At 37.0% G+C, this 14,688-nt stretch overlaps 1 protein-coding gene across 8 annotated transcripts in view; it reads left to right on the forward strand.

The window, feature by feature from the left end:
- Positions 1–14,688, forward strand: part of PHTF1 (putative homeodomain transcription factor 1) — a 61,509-nt gene that overhangs the window by 19,785 nt on the left and 27,036 nt on the right. For 4 of the 8 annotated variants that reach the window (XM_019919512.3, XM_019919513.3, XM_073809442.1 and 1 more), the window contains exons 4-10: positions 2,088–2,157; positions 2,631–2,789; positions 8,444–8,600; positions 9,804–9,938; positions 11,132–11,291; positions 12,174–12,347; positions 12,435–12,524. In XM_019919512.3, coding sequence (XP_019775071.1) covers positions 2,088–2,157; positions 2,631–2,789; positions 8,444–8,600; positions 9,804–9,938; positions 11,132–11,291; positions 12,174–12,347; positions 12,435–12,524 — 945 coding nt within the window. Of the gene's footprint in view, positions 1–2,087; positions 2,158–2,630; positions 2,790–2,828; positions 3,451–8,443; positions 8,601–9,803; positions 9,939–11,131; positions 11,292–12,173; positions 12,348–12,434; positions 12,525–14,688 lie in introns of those variants that run through there. The other 4 variants (XM_073809446.1, XM_019919519.3, XM_019919516.3 and 1 more) reach the window with 4 other exon arrangements.

Genomic DNA, 14,688 nt, shown 5'->3' on the forward strand with positions numbered 1-14,688 from the left:
GTAGCACCACAATTATTATCCATTCTACTACCGCTGGGCAATTTCTGGTTGTTGTTGATGGGTGGTTTCCAATTTGGGGCTTTTATAAATAATTCCTCTAGGAACATTTTGTACACATTATTTAGTGAAATTTATATATCTTTCTCTTGGGTATATACCTTGAAATAAAATGTCCATCAGGTTTTAACTCCTCATTCTAATATATAAGTGGACAGCCAATGATTACTAGATATTTGAAGAAATCTTCCAGGATGAAAGAGAAGAGAAAGGAATGAACCCAAAGAATCAAAATGAAAAATGTAATAGAAGAATTTGAAGAAATTTCTAGAAAGCAGGACAGAAAGACAAAAGAGGTAGAAAATAGGAGAGAAAAGTCAAAAGTCTTAAAAGGGAAGAAATTTAAATATAAATTATGAGAAAACTTCCCTAAAACTGAAAGACATGTATTTCTATATGGAAGGGATTCTCAGCACAATAGATGATAAAAGACTCATAATCAAGGCATATAATTATGTGATAAAACAAAATACATGTTTTATCATAAATGTCACTTCTGTCAAAAAAAAAGGCACATCATTCTGAACACCATGAATAAAGTGAGGATTAAGAGGAAGGAAACAATTCACATTCAAAGGATCAGGAATCAGAATGGCATTGGAGTTTGCAACAGCTACATTGGAAGCTAGAAAACCATGGAACAGTGTCTCAATTCCTGAGGGAAAATTATTAACAACTTAGAATTCTGCATCTAGGGTAACTTTTAATCAAGTATAAGGGTAGAATGAAATCATTTTCAGACATGCAAGGATTGAAAACACTGTCTTCTGTGACCCCTTTCTCAGGAAACTACGGAAGGAATGTGCTCCCAGAAGATACGGATACAGCAAATAAGGACTTACCACAGAGAGGGGGGGAAGGGGATTGTCAGGATGAGAGTGAGCAGTTCTGGGATTACAGCCATGCAACAGGCCCAGAGAGCAGCTAGTCCAATTCCAGCAGCAAGATAGAAAGAGGGTCCTGGGAAGGGGGTTTCCAGGAATTTTTTTTCTTTAAGGAAAAAAAAAGGACTTTGATTAATTTTCTGGCATTTGAGTATTTGGAAACTGATAAATATTTTCACTGACCTCATAGAATAAAAGGAAGCATATAAAAGGAAGCATATAAATAGAGTGAACAAGGAATGATATTTCATAGTGATCATACTCTACTGATTATTATTATATTATTATTGTCACAAATTAATTGACTATATTGTGAGGATATATGTTTTTGGGGTGGAAGTGAGGAGGTGAGAATTAGTAGTGTAAGAAAGCTAAATTCTCATATACTATATTAGGAGTTCATAGGTGATTTTTTTTTTTTTTTTTAAAGATGATGTTGGGGGTAGGAGTTTATTAATTAATTTATTTTTGCCGTGCTGAGTCTTCATTTCTGTGCGAGGGCTTTCTCTAGTTGCGGCGAGCGGGGGCCCCTCTTCATTGTGGTGCGCGGTCCTCTCACTGTCGCGGCCTCTCTTGTTGCGGAGCACAGGCTCCAGACGCGCAGGCTCAGTAGCTGTGGCTCACGGGCCTAGTTGCTCGCGGCATGTGGGATCCTCCCAGACTAGGGCTCGAACCCGTGTCCCCTGCATTAGCAGGCAGATTCTCAAACACTGTGCCACCAGGGAAGCCCCATAGGTGATTTTTAAAATCAATAAATTGAAAAATAGCAGAATAAACATATTATTTAGACCTATGTAAGTAAATATCAAGAGAAACAGCTAAAAAAAGATGAAAGCATTTGTTTTTAATGAATGAAATTGGGAGGAGAGGTAAGGTGGCTCAGGGGACTACCTGTTTTTCACTTACTGACCTTTTGGTACTGTTTGATTATTTTTAAAGGTGATAAAAGTGTGTGCATGCATTACTTGATAAAACTAAAAACTAAAACAAATATTAATGACAGGTTCCTTTAAGGAGCATTAGGATTAAAGTGTACTCAGTAAAAGGGAGTCAGGTGTAGAGAAAAAGAAACGTAAATTTAGCTTTTGTTTTAAAAGGGCTTTTAAAATGCTGTTTATTTCTGGTTTTTGTTTTGTTTTATTCTAGGGCTTCAAAAACAAACCAAAAAAGATGGGTCACATAAAGGCAGACTTGATTGATGTTGACTTAATCAGAGGTGAGTTCTAAAGTTGGCTTGTTTCTTAGGTATATCATTATATTATTTCATAGTGGTACTAAAGATTCTTTTTGGATATCTTCCCTATATGATGGTATACTTTAATTTCCCAAAGTAGTGTTCTTCCTGCATCATTCAGGCTTTAGCATTTTTTCCCCTTTGCTTTATACTGTGTGGCTATGTAAATTACGTGGTTTCCATGAGGGTGAAAGAGATGAACTTGGAGACTTGCTGCTGTGTAATGAAGAAAAATATATGTATACCGTTCAAACAAGCCTGACTTATTTTGAGCTCCTGTCCTAGTGATTGAGACAAGAAGTTAGTATATATAATGAACATCGAAGAGGATTCTTTTTCACTGAACAGGTTATGTGCTGATTTTTGCTCTCACCTGTTTTTAATATAGTGTTACAAGTGGGCATTAGTCTAGTGTACATAAATGTTTGATGTTTTGTTTTATTGTATATTTAAAGGCTCAACATTTGCCAAAGCCAAACCTGAAATTCCGTGGACATCTCTGACTCGGAAGGGGCTTGTTCGAGTTGTATTTTTTCCCTTTTTCAGCAATTGGTGGATTCAGGTTACCTCTTTAAGAATCTTTGTTTGGCTGCTACTGCTTTACCTCATGCAAGGTAATTGGAGGAGTTGGGATAAACTATGACAGTTTCTTTTTGCCGCTGTTGCTATCAGATCATGCAGACCTTACTGTTCTTACATTTACCCTTTCATTTGATGGTTTCACGTACAAAGAAACGAAGGGACATACACCATTTGGAGATCATCTCAAATTTATTTGCTCAGAGAGAGCAAACATGATTGTCTAACTCTTCTCTCTTGAATTTCTTTCTGCCTGTCTCACTGGCCAGGCCTTTTCAAACTTTTCCTGTGTCTGACCTTTGAATATTGGATTACCTCTAGGTTGGATCGGGATTCTCTTCTCTTCCCTAGGTACTCTCATCAAGGCTTGTACCTTTAAATATAATTGATATACTGGTGATTCTCAAATTTATATTTTCAGGCCAGATCTCTCTGCTGAGCTTCAGGCTTGTAAATACAACTGCCTGTTGGACATTTCCATATGGAGATTTCATAGGTATCTTGAACTTAATCATATCCAAAATGGAACTCCTGATTTTTTTTTTTTACAATCTTTTCTTTTATACGGTCTTATTCCCCTTTAGGTTTTATCCCATTTCATTAAATGATGCCATCAGCTACCCAGTTTTCAAGCGAAAAATTGTCTTCCTGTTCTACTCTACCATCAACCCTCATATTCCATCTGTCACCAAGTCTGTAAGTTTGACCTCCAGAATATGTCCTGGCTACTTATCCCAGTCTCTGCTGCCACCATCATAGTCCACAGCACCACCATCCCTTCACCTAGATCACTGGAATAGCATCTACTCAGAGCTTTCTTTCTGCCCATCACTCTTTTCACAGCAATTAGAGAAATCTTTTGAAATGGAAACCCTATCATGTCATTTTCCTGCTTTTTTAAGTCGCTTTAGTGACTTCTCATTGCCCTTGGAATAGAAACCCAAACTCCTCACCGGGGCCTCCAGTGCCCTACATTATCTGTCCCCTGCTAACCTGTCAGATGCCATGTCTTACCACTCTCCTCCTTGCTTACTCTAGGCATAAGGCCTTTTTCTATTCCTCACCCAGGGCTTTTCTTTCCGTTTGAAACAATCGTAAGGCTTTTCATGTGGCTATCTTTTCTGTCATCTTTAGGATCTGTGCTCAGATGTAACTTTCACAGAAAGGCCATCCCTGTCTATAACTTTCTAAGTAGTTGAACCACCCCTCAGTCACTGTCACAGAAGTCTGTGTTAATTTCTGTGTTACACGTCACTACCTGATGTTTTTTCTCTTTTCACTATGTGCAGGGGCCCAGTGTATGCTCTTTAATATACTCCATTGCCTACCAGGAACACTTTCTGAAAGAGGGCAGCGTAGATATGGTTATACCTGAGCAAACAGACATGACTTAGAACAAAGAGTAGGTGAAAGGTGAAGGTTGGGTTAGGGTGAAAGGATTTGGGGTGATTTTTGTTTTCTTTTATCTGTGTCAGTTTTTTTGAATTGTTTTCATAACTGTCATTTAGTTGCTGCATAATATTACATCATGTGGACACACCATCATTTCAAACTATCATTTTAATGTCTGTATGAGTCTATCATAAGGATTTAACGTAAACACTTTTTATAACTGCTTTATAGTCCATTATATAAAAGTACCATAATTTACATAACTCTTCCCATGTAATGAGCATTAAGTTGTTTCTAGTTCTTTCTTAATAATACCATCATGAACAAAATTTTTCAAATTTTGTATTATTTCTTTGGAATTTATTCTCTGGAATAGAATTAACAGATCAAAGAATGTAAACGTTTTAAGGCTTTTAGTGCATATAGTGAAATTGCTGGTGACATGATTCTTTTGGAAAGTAGTGGATTCTGTTTTACCACAATCTTAGCATTATCATAATTTTAAAAATTGTTACCTAATTTGATATACGAAAATTAGTATTTTACTTGTTTAATGTGCATTTCTTTGGTCACTTGTAAGGGTGAAGTTAAATATTTTTCCACATGTTTGTTATTAAAGAATTTCTTACTGAGATAAATTATATATATTAAATTTCCGTATACACCATGGTCTATTTCCGGACTATATATTCTGCACCATCAGTTTGTCTGGTTATTCTCATATCTGTGTCACATTTCTTTAATTACTGTAGCTATTTAATGAGTAGTAATGTTGAGCAGGACAAGTATTCCTCTATTATTCTGTGTTTTTCAACATTTTCTCTTAGGTGTTCTTACTTGCTTATTCTTTGCAAAATAATTTAGAATTATTTTATCATGATCAAAGACCAAAAAAAAAAAATTGGAATTTGGATTGGAACTCCGTTCTCACCACTCCCCACTACAAAATATAGATATAGATATATTTGGAGGGAATGGGGAGAAAATTGATATATCTTTCCTTTTTAATTAATTAATTTATTTTATTTATTTATTTTTGGCTGCACTGGGTCTTTGCTGCGCACGGGCTTTCTCTAGTTGCGGTGAGCGGGAGCTACCCTTTGTTGTGGTGTGCGGGCTTCTCATTGCGGTGGCTTCTCTTGTTGTGGAGCAGGGGCTCTAGGCGCACGGGCTGCAGTAGTTGTAGCATGCGGGCTCAGTAGTTGTGGCTTGCGGGCTCTAGAGCGCAGACTCAGTAGTTATGGTGCACGGGCTTAGTTGCTCTGCGGCATGTGGGATCTTCCTGGACCAGGGCTCGAACCTGTGTCCTCTGCATTGGCAGGAGGATTCTTAACGACTGCACCACCAGGGAAGCCTGATATATCTCTCCTTTTAATCAAGTCTTCTGTTATATCTTTCTGTAAAGCTTTGTAGGAATTTTTTTTTCTTATAAGGCCTGCATAGATCTTGTTAAACTCAATATTTTTTTCATTGTGGTAAAATATACATGAAATTTACCATCTTAACTATTTTTAAGTGTACAGTTCAATGACATTAAGTACATTCACATTGTTAGGTAGCCATCACCACCATCTATCTCCAGAACTTTTTTCATTTTTCCAAACTGAAACTCTGTACCCATAAATCAATAACTCTCCAATTACTCCTACCCCCAGCCAACCACTCTTCTACTCTCTGTCTCTATGAATTTGACCACTCTGAGTACCTCATATAAGTGGAATCATACAGTATTTGTCCTTATTTCACTTAGCATAATGTCTTCAAGCTTCATCCATTTGTAGCATGTGTCAGACCTTCCTTCCTGTTTGAGGATGAATAATAATCAACTGTATGTATATACCATATTTTGTTTAAATGTATCATCCATCAGAGGATGCTTGGGGGCTTCCACATTAAAGAAAAATATTTTATGTTTTTATATTTGTTGCTGCTGCTGTAGGTATGAGGCTTTTTTTGTTTGTTTTATGTGTTTTAACTGGTGATTGCTGTTACATTTGAAAGCCTTTAGTTTATACTTAAGATTGTTATATAACCAGCCACTTTTTAAACTCTTATTATTTCTAATAGTTTTTCGGTGCTTGTCTCAGATTTTCTAATTATACAACCATATTGTTGGCATAATGAAAAGTTGGTCTCCTCTTTTTTCATACATTTCATTTACTTGTATTGCATTAGTCAGCATTTTCAGAGCAGTGTTAAGTGCTAACAGTAAGAGTGATCATAATGTTTTGTTCCTATTCAGAATGTTTTCATTAATATGATGCATGTTGATTTTACTTATATATTCTTTAGTATATGTGCTGCCAAAGCGAGCACTACTTATTTATATTCTTTAGCATTTTAAGGACATATTTTTATATTCCTAGTATTTTAGAAAAGATGGGCATTTAAGATTAATTACAAATCAGGAACAAATGTCTATTTTTATAGAATGCTTTTTCACTACTAGAGTTGGACCAGACTTCACAGGTTAAAGGCACATCCCTTCCCAAGACACCAGCCTTACTTTGGGAGTCCCTAGGGCTACCCTTACTCTGACCAGCTGGCTACAGTTTTGAGAGTCCCCCACTCATTCCCTCAGACTTAATAATTCACTAGAATGACTCAAAGCACTCAGGAAAATGCTGTCGTTATAGTTTTATTGTAGCAGAAGGATACAAATTAGAAGGGGTGCATAGGGCAAAGTCTGGGAGGTCTTCAATCAGGAAGTTTTTGTCGTCCTCAGGGATGTGTTACCCTTCCATCCATGAGGGATAGCAGTATGCACAAGGTATTGCCAACCAGAGAAGCTCACCCAAGCTTTGGTATCCAGAGTTTTTATTGAGGGTTTATTATGTAGGTATGTTTGATTGAGTCACTGGCCAAGGAGTTAAACTCTGTCTTTAGCTCCCATTCCCTCCCCAAAGGTCAGGCTGATACAGTGTGGCTCAAAGCCCCAGCCCTCTAATTCCATAGTTGGTCTTTCTGGTGTGGCTACTCCTATCCTTAGTCATTTTATTGGCATAAACTATCCTCTGTGGTCCAAGGGACCCACCATGAATAACAAAGATACTTCATCATTTGGAAAATTCCAAGGGTTTAGGGTTACCTCCCAGGAATCAGGGACACAGACCTTTTACACAATTGGCAATTGAGATGATACATATGCATGCGATCAAAACTACATCGTATTAAGTTATTAAATTACATCAGTTAAGTCTCAGTCAACGATTCCTTTAGTGCCTAACATGTCTGTGCCAGGTACTCTTCTAGGCTCTGAGAAAGATTTCCTACTATCCTACTAGCATAAACCCTATATGATCTTGGTGAATTATTCTTTTGCTGTATTGTCAAATTTACTTTAATAGTATTTCAGTCATTCATTCAACAAATATTGAGTGCTTACTATGTGCCAGGTACTGATCTAGGTACAGCAGTGAACAAAATAGACAGAAATCCCTGCTTTCATGGTGTTACTTTTTAGAGGTAAATTTATATCCATGTTCACAAGTCAGCAAGGTCTATAGTTTATTGTTTTGGTGCTATTGTTGTTATGTTTGGGTATCAGGGTATTAGGGAATGGAATTAATTTTTCTCCACATAGAAAAGTTTGTATAGCACAAGAATTATCTTTATGTCAAAGTCTGAAAGAACAAATCTGTAAAATTGTATCTGGAAGTTTTGGGAGATAATTTGTGATATCTTTCTGTTTCTTTCATTACTTTTTTCTTTGGACATTTCATCCTCACATACAAAGAGGCAACGTAGCATGACAGTTAAGAGTAAGGACTCCTGGCAGTCCAGTGGTTAGGACTCCATGCTTCCACTGCAAGGGGCATGGGTTCCATCCCTGGTCGGGGAACTAAGATCCTGCATGCCACACCTCGGCCAAAAAAAAAAAAAAAAAAAAGAATAAGGATTCTGGAACCTGGCTGCCTTGGTTCAAATCGCAGCTGTGTTAATTGCTACATATAACTCTGGACCCTGGAGAATACTGGGTCTCTGAGCAGAGCAGTACTGCAGAGGGTTATACAGTATCTAGTTGTTTTGTGCTGGAAAGTCTTTCAGAATATCTAGATTGTCATATTTCCAGAAAGGCAGATCCTTTGGACACATCATTCTTCACTTGCTCTGTGATCTAGGGCTTCAGGTTTTCACTCAGCTAATGTGCAGGTGGATTGTATTGTAGAAAATTATGTGCTTTCATCTGTATACTTCTTTAAATGATAGATTTTTAGAGAAATAATCTGTAGAGTTATTAGAATTGTTTTTAAAGATAAGCCCTAATGCTTTCCACTTTGAAATCTCTTCTTTTCAGTTATAGCACTCGTGTTCTATTTTATGATGCCTATTGTGAATGTAAGTGAAGTACTTGGACCCTTGTGCCTTATGTTACTCATGGGAACTGTCCACTGTCAAATTGTGTCTACTCAGATAACAAGGCCATCGGGAAACAATGGAAATCGGAGAAGAAGGTGAGATGAGAAATTACACTTTTGGTTGTGTATGTTCTGGGAGAGGCATTGAAGAACAAAATCTTTGAGTGAATTAATACAAAATCTTCCTCTTTTGCATATATTTTTCATTATTTTTTTGGCTTAAAAAAAACCCCAAATGCTTTACTTTTACTTTTCTCCCTGATGCTTAGAAACCTTGTCATGAACTTTTAATCCAAGGGGGATGGGGGTTTGTCATTCAGTACCGTTGTTTAAAAGGAAAATTCCTATACTGTATTATTCCTTATCAAAATTTACCTTAAATAATGATTTTAATGAAAAACATTCTGCTTCATAATTTTCTCAAAATTTGGTGAAAATTCACTATAAACAAGGATCTTAGTACATTAGGTTAGTGCTACTAAAATTTTTACCTTTTTTCAATAATATGTAAAAAGAATGGATTTCTAAGTGTTCTAAACTTTTAATAAAGATTTAACTTTTCTACACATTGAATTCATGTCTAGTCTTTATTGATCATGTGCCGTTTGTGGGGTTTAGAACTGTTAAAGGTTTCTTAGATATACATGGTATTATCTTACAAAAGTCATCTTTCTCAGAGTATCTGTAGATTTTTGTTCCCCCAAGGAGTTACTATATAAGGTTTTTTCATTTGGTGCAAAGAATTTCAATATATTTATACTTATTTTTGAATGTTATTTTCAAAACTTTTTTTTTCCAGGAAAGAATATTCCTTGAAAATTCAGTTTAATTGATTTAATGTTTTCTAAGGAAATCAAATATTGTGCTGTGTCTCATTGGTATTTACAGGATATATCTTTTCACTGCATAGAACATCAAAAAATTGATCACTTGCTATTATTTTGTGTTCCCATGATTAAATGTGCCAAATGGGTAGATTTCTGGCATCCATATTTAAAGAAATTGTTCATTCTTTCTGTGGTTCCTGAAAAGACTATTGGTCATACATATGAAAATTTTCCTTCTAGTTATGTTTTTGAATGACATTTCTATTTATTTAATGAATGAACAAAATGGTAACTTAGCACTTTGTTCTGGAACCTGTTTTTGCCCTTAAGTCAGAAATGTTCCTGTATAATTTATCCTCATTATATGAAGTTCATTATACTTAATTTCAGGTAGTAGTCAGTAGGGATATTCTGAGTAGAGACGGAAAAAGGTCCTGAATAATCTAAAGTTGTTGAAATATTTTTTTTTTAGAAAATTACGAAAAACTGTAAATGGTGATGGGAGCCGAGAAAATGGAAATAACTCCTCTGATAAAGCCAGAGGAACAGAAACTTTGGAATCTGCACCCTTTAATGGTGGTTTTTGGGGGACTCTCTTTGGCAGCAGGTGGGAAGTCTTACATTGGAATTTTTACTTGATTTTGTGTTCACATTAGTGTTTACATAGTATATAATCTGATTAGGTTTTAGGAATACACAGTGTAAGCATATTATCATTGTGGTGAGATTTTTAAAGGTTCTGGAATGATTTGCTTATTTGCAATGGCACCACTGTCTGTCATGTTACCCATTAGTCCAGTAAACTACCATAAAAGTGTCATTCTGCTTGATCTTTAATGGTTTTTTAGACCACAAGATTATGGAAATATAAATACTCTTGAAGGGTAAATATTTTAAGTCATATTGGCCAACATCTTGAGAGAATGAAGAATTTCTAAAAGATGAGGTATTTTTCAGTATGAGAGCTGATTCCTCTTTAGATGTGGGGTGCAGGACAGGAGGCTGGTGTCGATGGGCTGTAGGACAGAAAGGGAAGTGAGTCCAAGACACATTCAACCTCCTTCATGATTTTGTCGGTTGTAGCAGCGCTAGTATGACTTGAAGAAATCCTTATTTTATCATATGTTAATTTTTGTGACTCAAAAGTAAAGTGCTTTTGCAGCTTTGTTTTTGAAGACGAAGTATGTTCACAAATTTTTCTAAAGATAAGTTGACACTCTTTAGTTGAAGCGTTTGAGTTTTTTGTGCTGAACATTGTGCTGGGCACTGGGCATTCCTCTTAGTGATTTTACCGTCTAATTAGGAAGGTAAGAGTAGCAGGTATGATACAGTCACAAAAATGTAAAAATACCATAAATGATATCATGCTGACTAAAGGCCATGCAGTTCAGCAGAAGGAGTGCGTATTCTGGGGTGAAGTAGTCAGCAGGAGTCAGGGAGGAGCTGAGAGTTGCTGGGCTTTGAAGCACAGGAGAGGGGAAGACATTCTATGAAGTGGCACAAACAGGCAATGTGAGGGCGGGGTTGGCATTGCGTTTGAGAGGGAAGACTGTGGACCCACTTCCTTGCAAAATCGAAAAGAACAGGCTTCCTCTCAACTAACTGACCCAAGTCTTTGGAGACTAGAGAGAGAACTGGCTTCCTATGCCCTTAGGCAAGCTAGAAGCCTGAAACGTACAATTTCTGAATCTTCTTGATTTCCAGAATAATATATTGTACTCCTCAGAAGAAAGTGACTTCATGAAAGATATTACTTTCAAAAAACTAACTAGTAATCTTTTTTTCCTTTTTTAAAAATAGGATGAAAAGAGTAAAATTAATATGTAGCAAAGGGACAGAGACTGACAATGACTCAGGTTGTCTGCCTCCTATCATCAAGAAGAGACAGTGTCGACCAGAGATTAGAATGTGGCAAACAAGAGAGAAAGCAAAATTTTCAGACGGAGAAAAGGGATGCAGGGTAAGATTTAGATGAGAGTAAGTATTACAAGGTCTTTTCTTTCCTGTGTAAAATTTTTCTATTCTTAGACTCTGCTAGAAACACAAAATAGGTACTAATAGATTTGTGTCATTTGAAATGTAAAACTACAGGATGTGAAAAGGAGAACATCATGAAGAGTAACATGAAGACTGTACCTTATTCTTCTAATTTCTAGGACCAGAACCTGTTATCGCATCTGCCCCTGGTCCAGCCTTAGTAGGAGACTGGTAGATTCAATAAACAGATTAGTGTAGATGCTGCTGTGTCGTCTTCCAGAGAGGCGGTGATAATGTGTTAAGGTTTGGGAAACTATTTTCCAGGTTTAGGTATAGATGTTTACGTCTGCTTTACGTCTAAAACTAACAACACTCTTACTTTATAGTCTTGAAATATTTTCTTACTTGTTAGACTGGCATTTACGAATTACAAAAAGCTAATATTTTTGAGCCATTACTGCAACCAAGCACTATTCTAAGTGCTTTACAAGTAGTAACTCACTTAATTGTTTCAACAACTCTGTGAGATAGGTGCTTTTATTATCATCGCTTTTCAGATGAGGAAATTGAGGCCCAGAGAGATTTAATTACCTACCTACAGTTACATAGCTAATAAGTAGAAGAGCTGTGATTCAGACTTGAGTTTGACTCAAGCCTGTGCTTCTAACCTCTACATAATACTGCCTCATCATTTAAGCTATTTAGTTTCAAGAAAGTTTAATGTTTTTCTTTATTGAGACCAACTAATAGGTAGGTTTGTTCAGTTTTGGTTTAGTTTACTTTTATTGCTTCTTAGTTTTTATACATAGGCTAACTGGAGTATTTTGGGCTGTCCCCTGTGAGGAAACTGCTCTTCTCTTTGTAGGAGCCGTTTGGGCGTTTGGGCAATGGGATTTCAGATGATCTGTCAAGTGAGGATGATGGTGAAGCCCGGACACAGATGATGACACTGCGGAGGAGCGTGGAAGGGGCCTCAAGTGACAACGGCTGTGAAGTTAAGAATAGGAAATCAGTACTTTCAAGGCACCTAAACACTCAGGTAATTTTTATTTTAGCTTATAAAAGTATAGGCATTAACTCCCAAGTCACAAGGTATTTAACACGTTTTCCTGTCGTGTGTTGGCAGGTAAAGAAGACCACTTCCAAGTGGTGTCCCGTTGTGCGGGATTCAGATAGTCTGGCTGAATCAGAGTTTGAATCGGCAGCCTTCAGTCAGGTAACGTATCCCTTTTCAAGGCGTATTCTTGAGTGTAATAACTGTATCCATTCCTTTGTTTATTGGTTGTCCTAAAGTTGTGTGTATATTTGCCTGCCCCTCCCCTGCCCCCAACTATGTGTCTACCTATCTAGAAGCTTTTACATGACTGCTCACCCCCAGAAAGAGAACGAGCTCTTTGTCTTTGATCTAATCTTAAAAGTATCGTAGATGGTGCCCAGAGAGAGACTCCTCAATCCCTAGATGATGAGAAGGCTACTTAATATTCACTTGGAATATGCAGTTTATTCTTAAGCATTGTTCCTTTGTAAGTGGCATCGATGCTGATGGGGACAGATGTTTGAGAAAGGACCCCTGAGAGATGGGAGCAGTAAATCTCATCATGAAAGCTAATGGGAATATTGTACATTTGGGACATTATAATTCAGAGGTGAGGAGAGTAGATGGTGGTGGCTTTTGTTTTGATTGACAAGGCAGCTGGGGTTGTAGAAAAACTTTCACATCTATGTTTGTACCGCAGGAGAGCTGCAATGTCCATCCTTTTCTCAGCCTGATTACCCTTTTCCCTGTGTGGCTGGGCCCCGGACGTGACTAGGTCTACAGTCAAGCTCACAACATTTAGAGTAGAGGACACTTGGGTGTGTCAGTAGGCCCAGCCACACCTGCACCCAGAGTGGGCCCTTGGATGTGCTTGCAGAGTCACCCCATCCCAGGGCACCTCACTTGAACAACCCCATGACTTGGCAATAAATTCTCAGAGGGAGTCCTCTTTGATAGTCTGTTAGAGAGTCATCAGAGTTTCACATTTAACCATGAAAATGTATTATTGTTATGTGAAGCCTTGGCAACATAGTGATCAGTGTGTGAAAGCTTGCCAGCCATCACCATAGGTAACTTGTTTTCATTTTATTTCAAATATATAGTTGTTTTGTTTTTGAAATACAGGTAAATATTTTATTATAAAATACCTTTTAGGGCTTCCCTGGTGGCGCAGTGGTTGAGAGTCCGCCTGCCGATGCAGGGCACACGGGTTCGTGCCCCGGTCCGGGAAGGTCCCACATGCTGCGGAGCGGCTGGGCCCGTGAGCCATGGCCACTGAGCCTGCGCGTCCGGAGCCTGTGCTCTGCAATGGGAGAGGCCACAACAGTGAGAGGCCTGCGTACCGCAAAAAAAAAAAAAAATACCTTTTACTGCAACAATATGGATGAATTTCAGAAATATAATGTTGTAAAAGTAGTCAAACATAAAAAATAGCTATTTTCAGATTTCACCTCTAACAAAGTACAAAATTGAAGTTAATCTATGCTCTTAGTAGTCATAATGGTTGTTTTCCTTGAAAGGGAATAGCACAGAAACAGGGGCAGGAGAGCTAGTAATGCTTTGCTCATTGGTTTTGGTGCTGATTACACAGACATGTTTCAGTTGTGAAAAATTTATCAACCTATAAACTTATGCACACATATTTAAGAACGCTGTATTTCAAAAACTGTTACAATAAAAACATATTCATCTAAAGCACAGAAATCACAATGAAAAAAACTAAAAAAAAAAAATTAATTTCATGACCCAAAAACTGTCACTTCATTTTTTAAAAAATTTTAAGGCTTTACAGATTTTGTAGTTATAAAATTAATGTAAGGATGTTATAAAAATTCAAATGAAGAAGTATATTTAGTAAAAAGCAACCATTTCCACTTCCTGCCTCCCTTCCCAGTATAATGAATCCCTCACTGTTCCCCACATCCCCAGATTGAATCCATGCTGTCCAGAGGGTGGTTATAGTTCCACATATTTATTTTCCTTTGCGTAAGAGAGCATACTATATATTTAAACATATAACATATCATTTAAAAAACATAAATAGGAAAATTTGTTCTGAGTTTTTTTTTTTTATCTTGTAGGGCTTGCCTTATCAGTACATAAGACAATACTTCATTCTGTTGAACATCTGCAGAATATTCCAGTTTATGAAGGAATTTATTAAAATGTGTAAAATTATGACTACTTAATTTGTTTCCAGTTTTTCATTATTAAAAGCAATTCAGAAAAATCCTTGTAGATAGATGGGTTTATCCACTCAGGTTGCCATAACAGAATACCACAGGCTGGGTAGCTTAAACAACAGAAATTTTATATAGTTGTTTTTAAAAAGGAATGTAAAAAA

The sequence above is a fragment of the Tursiops truncatus genome, chromosome 1 (genome assembly GCF_011762595.2).
Source record: "Tursiops truncatus isolate mTurTru1 chromosome 1, mTurTru1.mat.Y, whole genome shotgun sequence".
NCBI classification, from domain to species: domain Eukaryota; kingdom Metazoa; phylum Chordata; class Mammalia; order Artiodactyla; family Delphinidae; genus Tursiops; species Tursiops truncatus.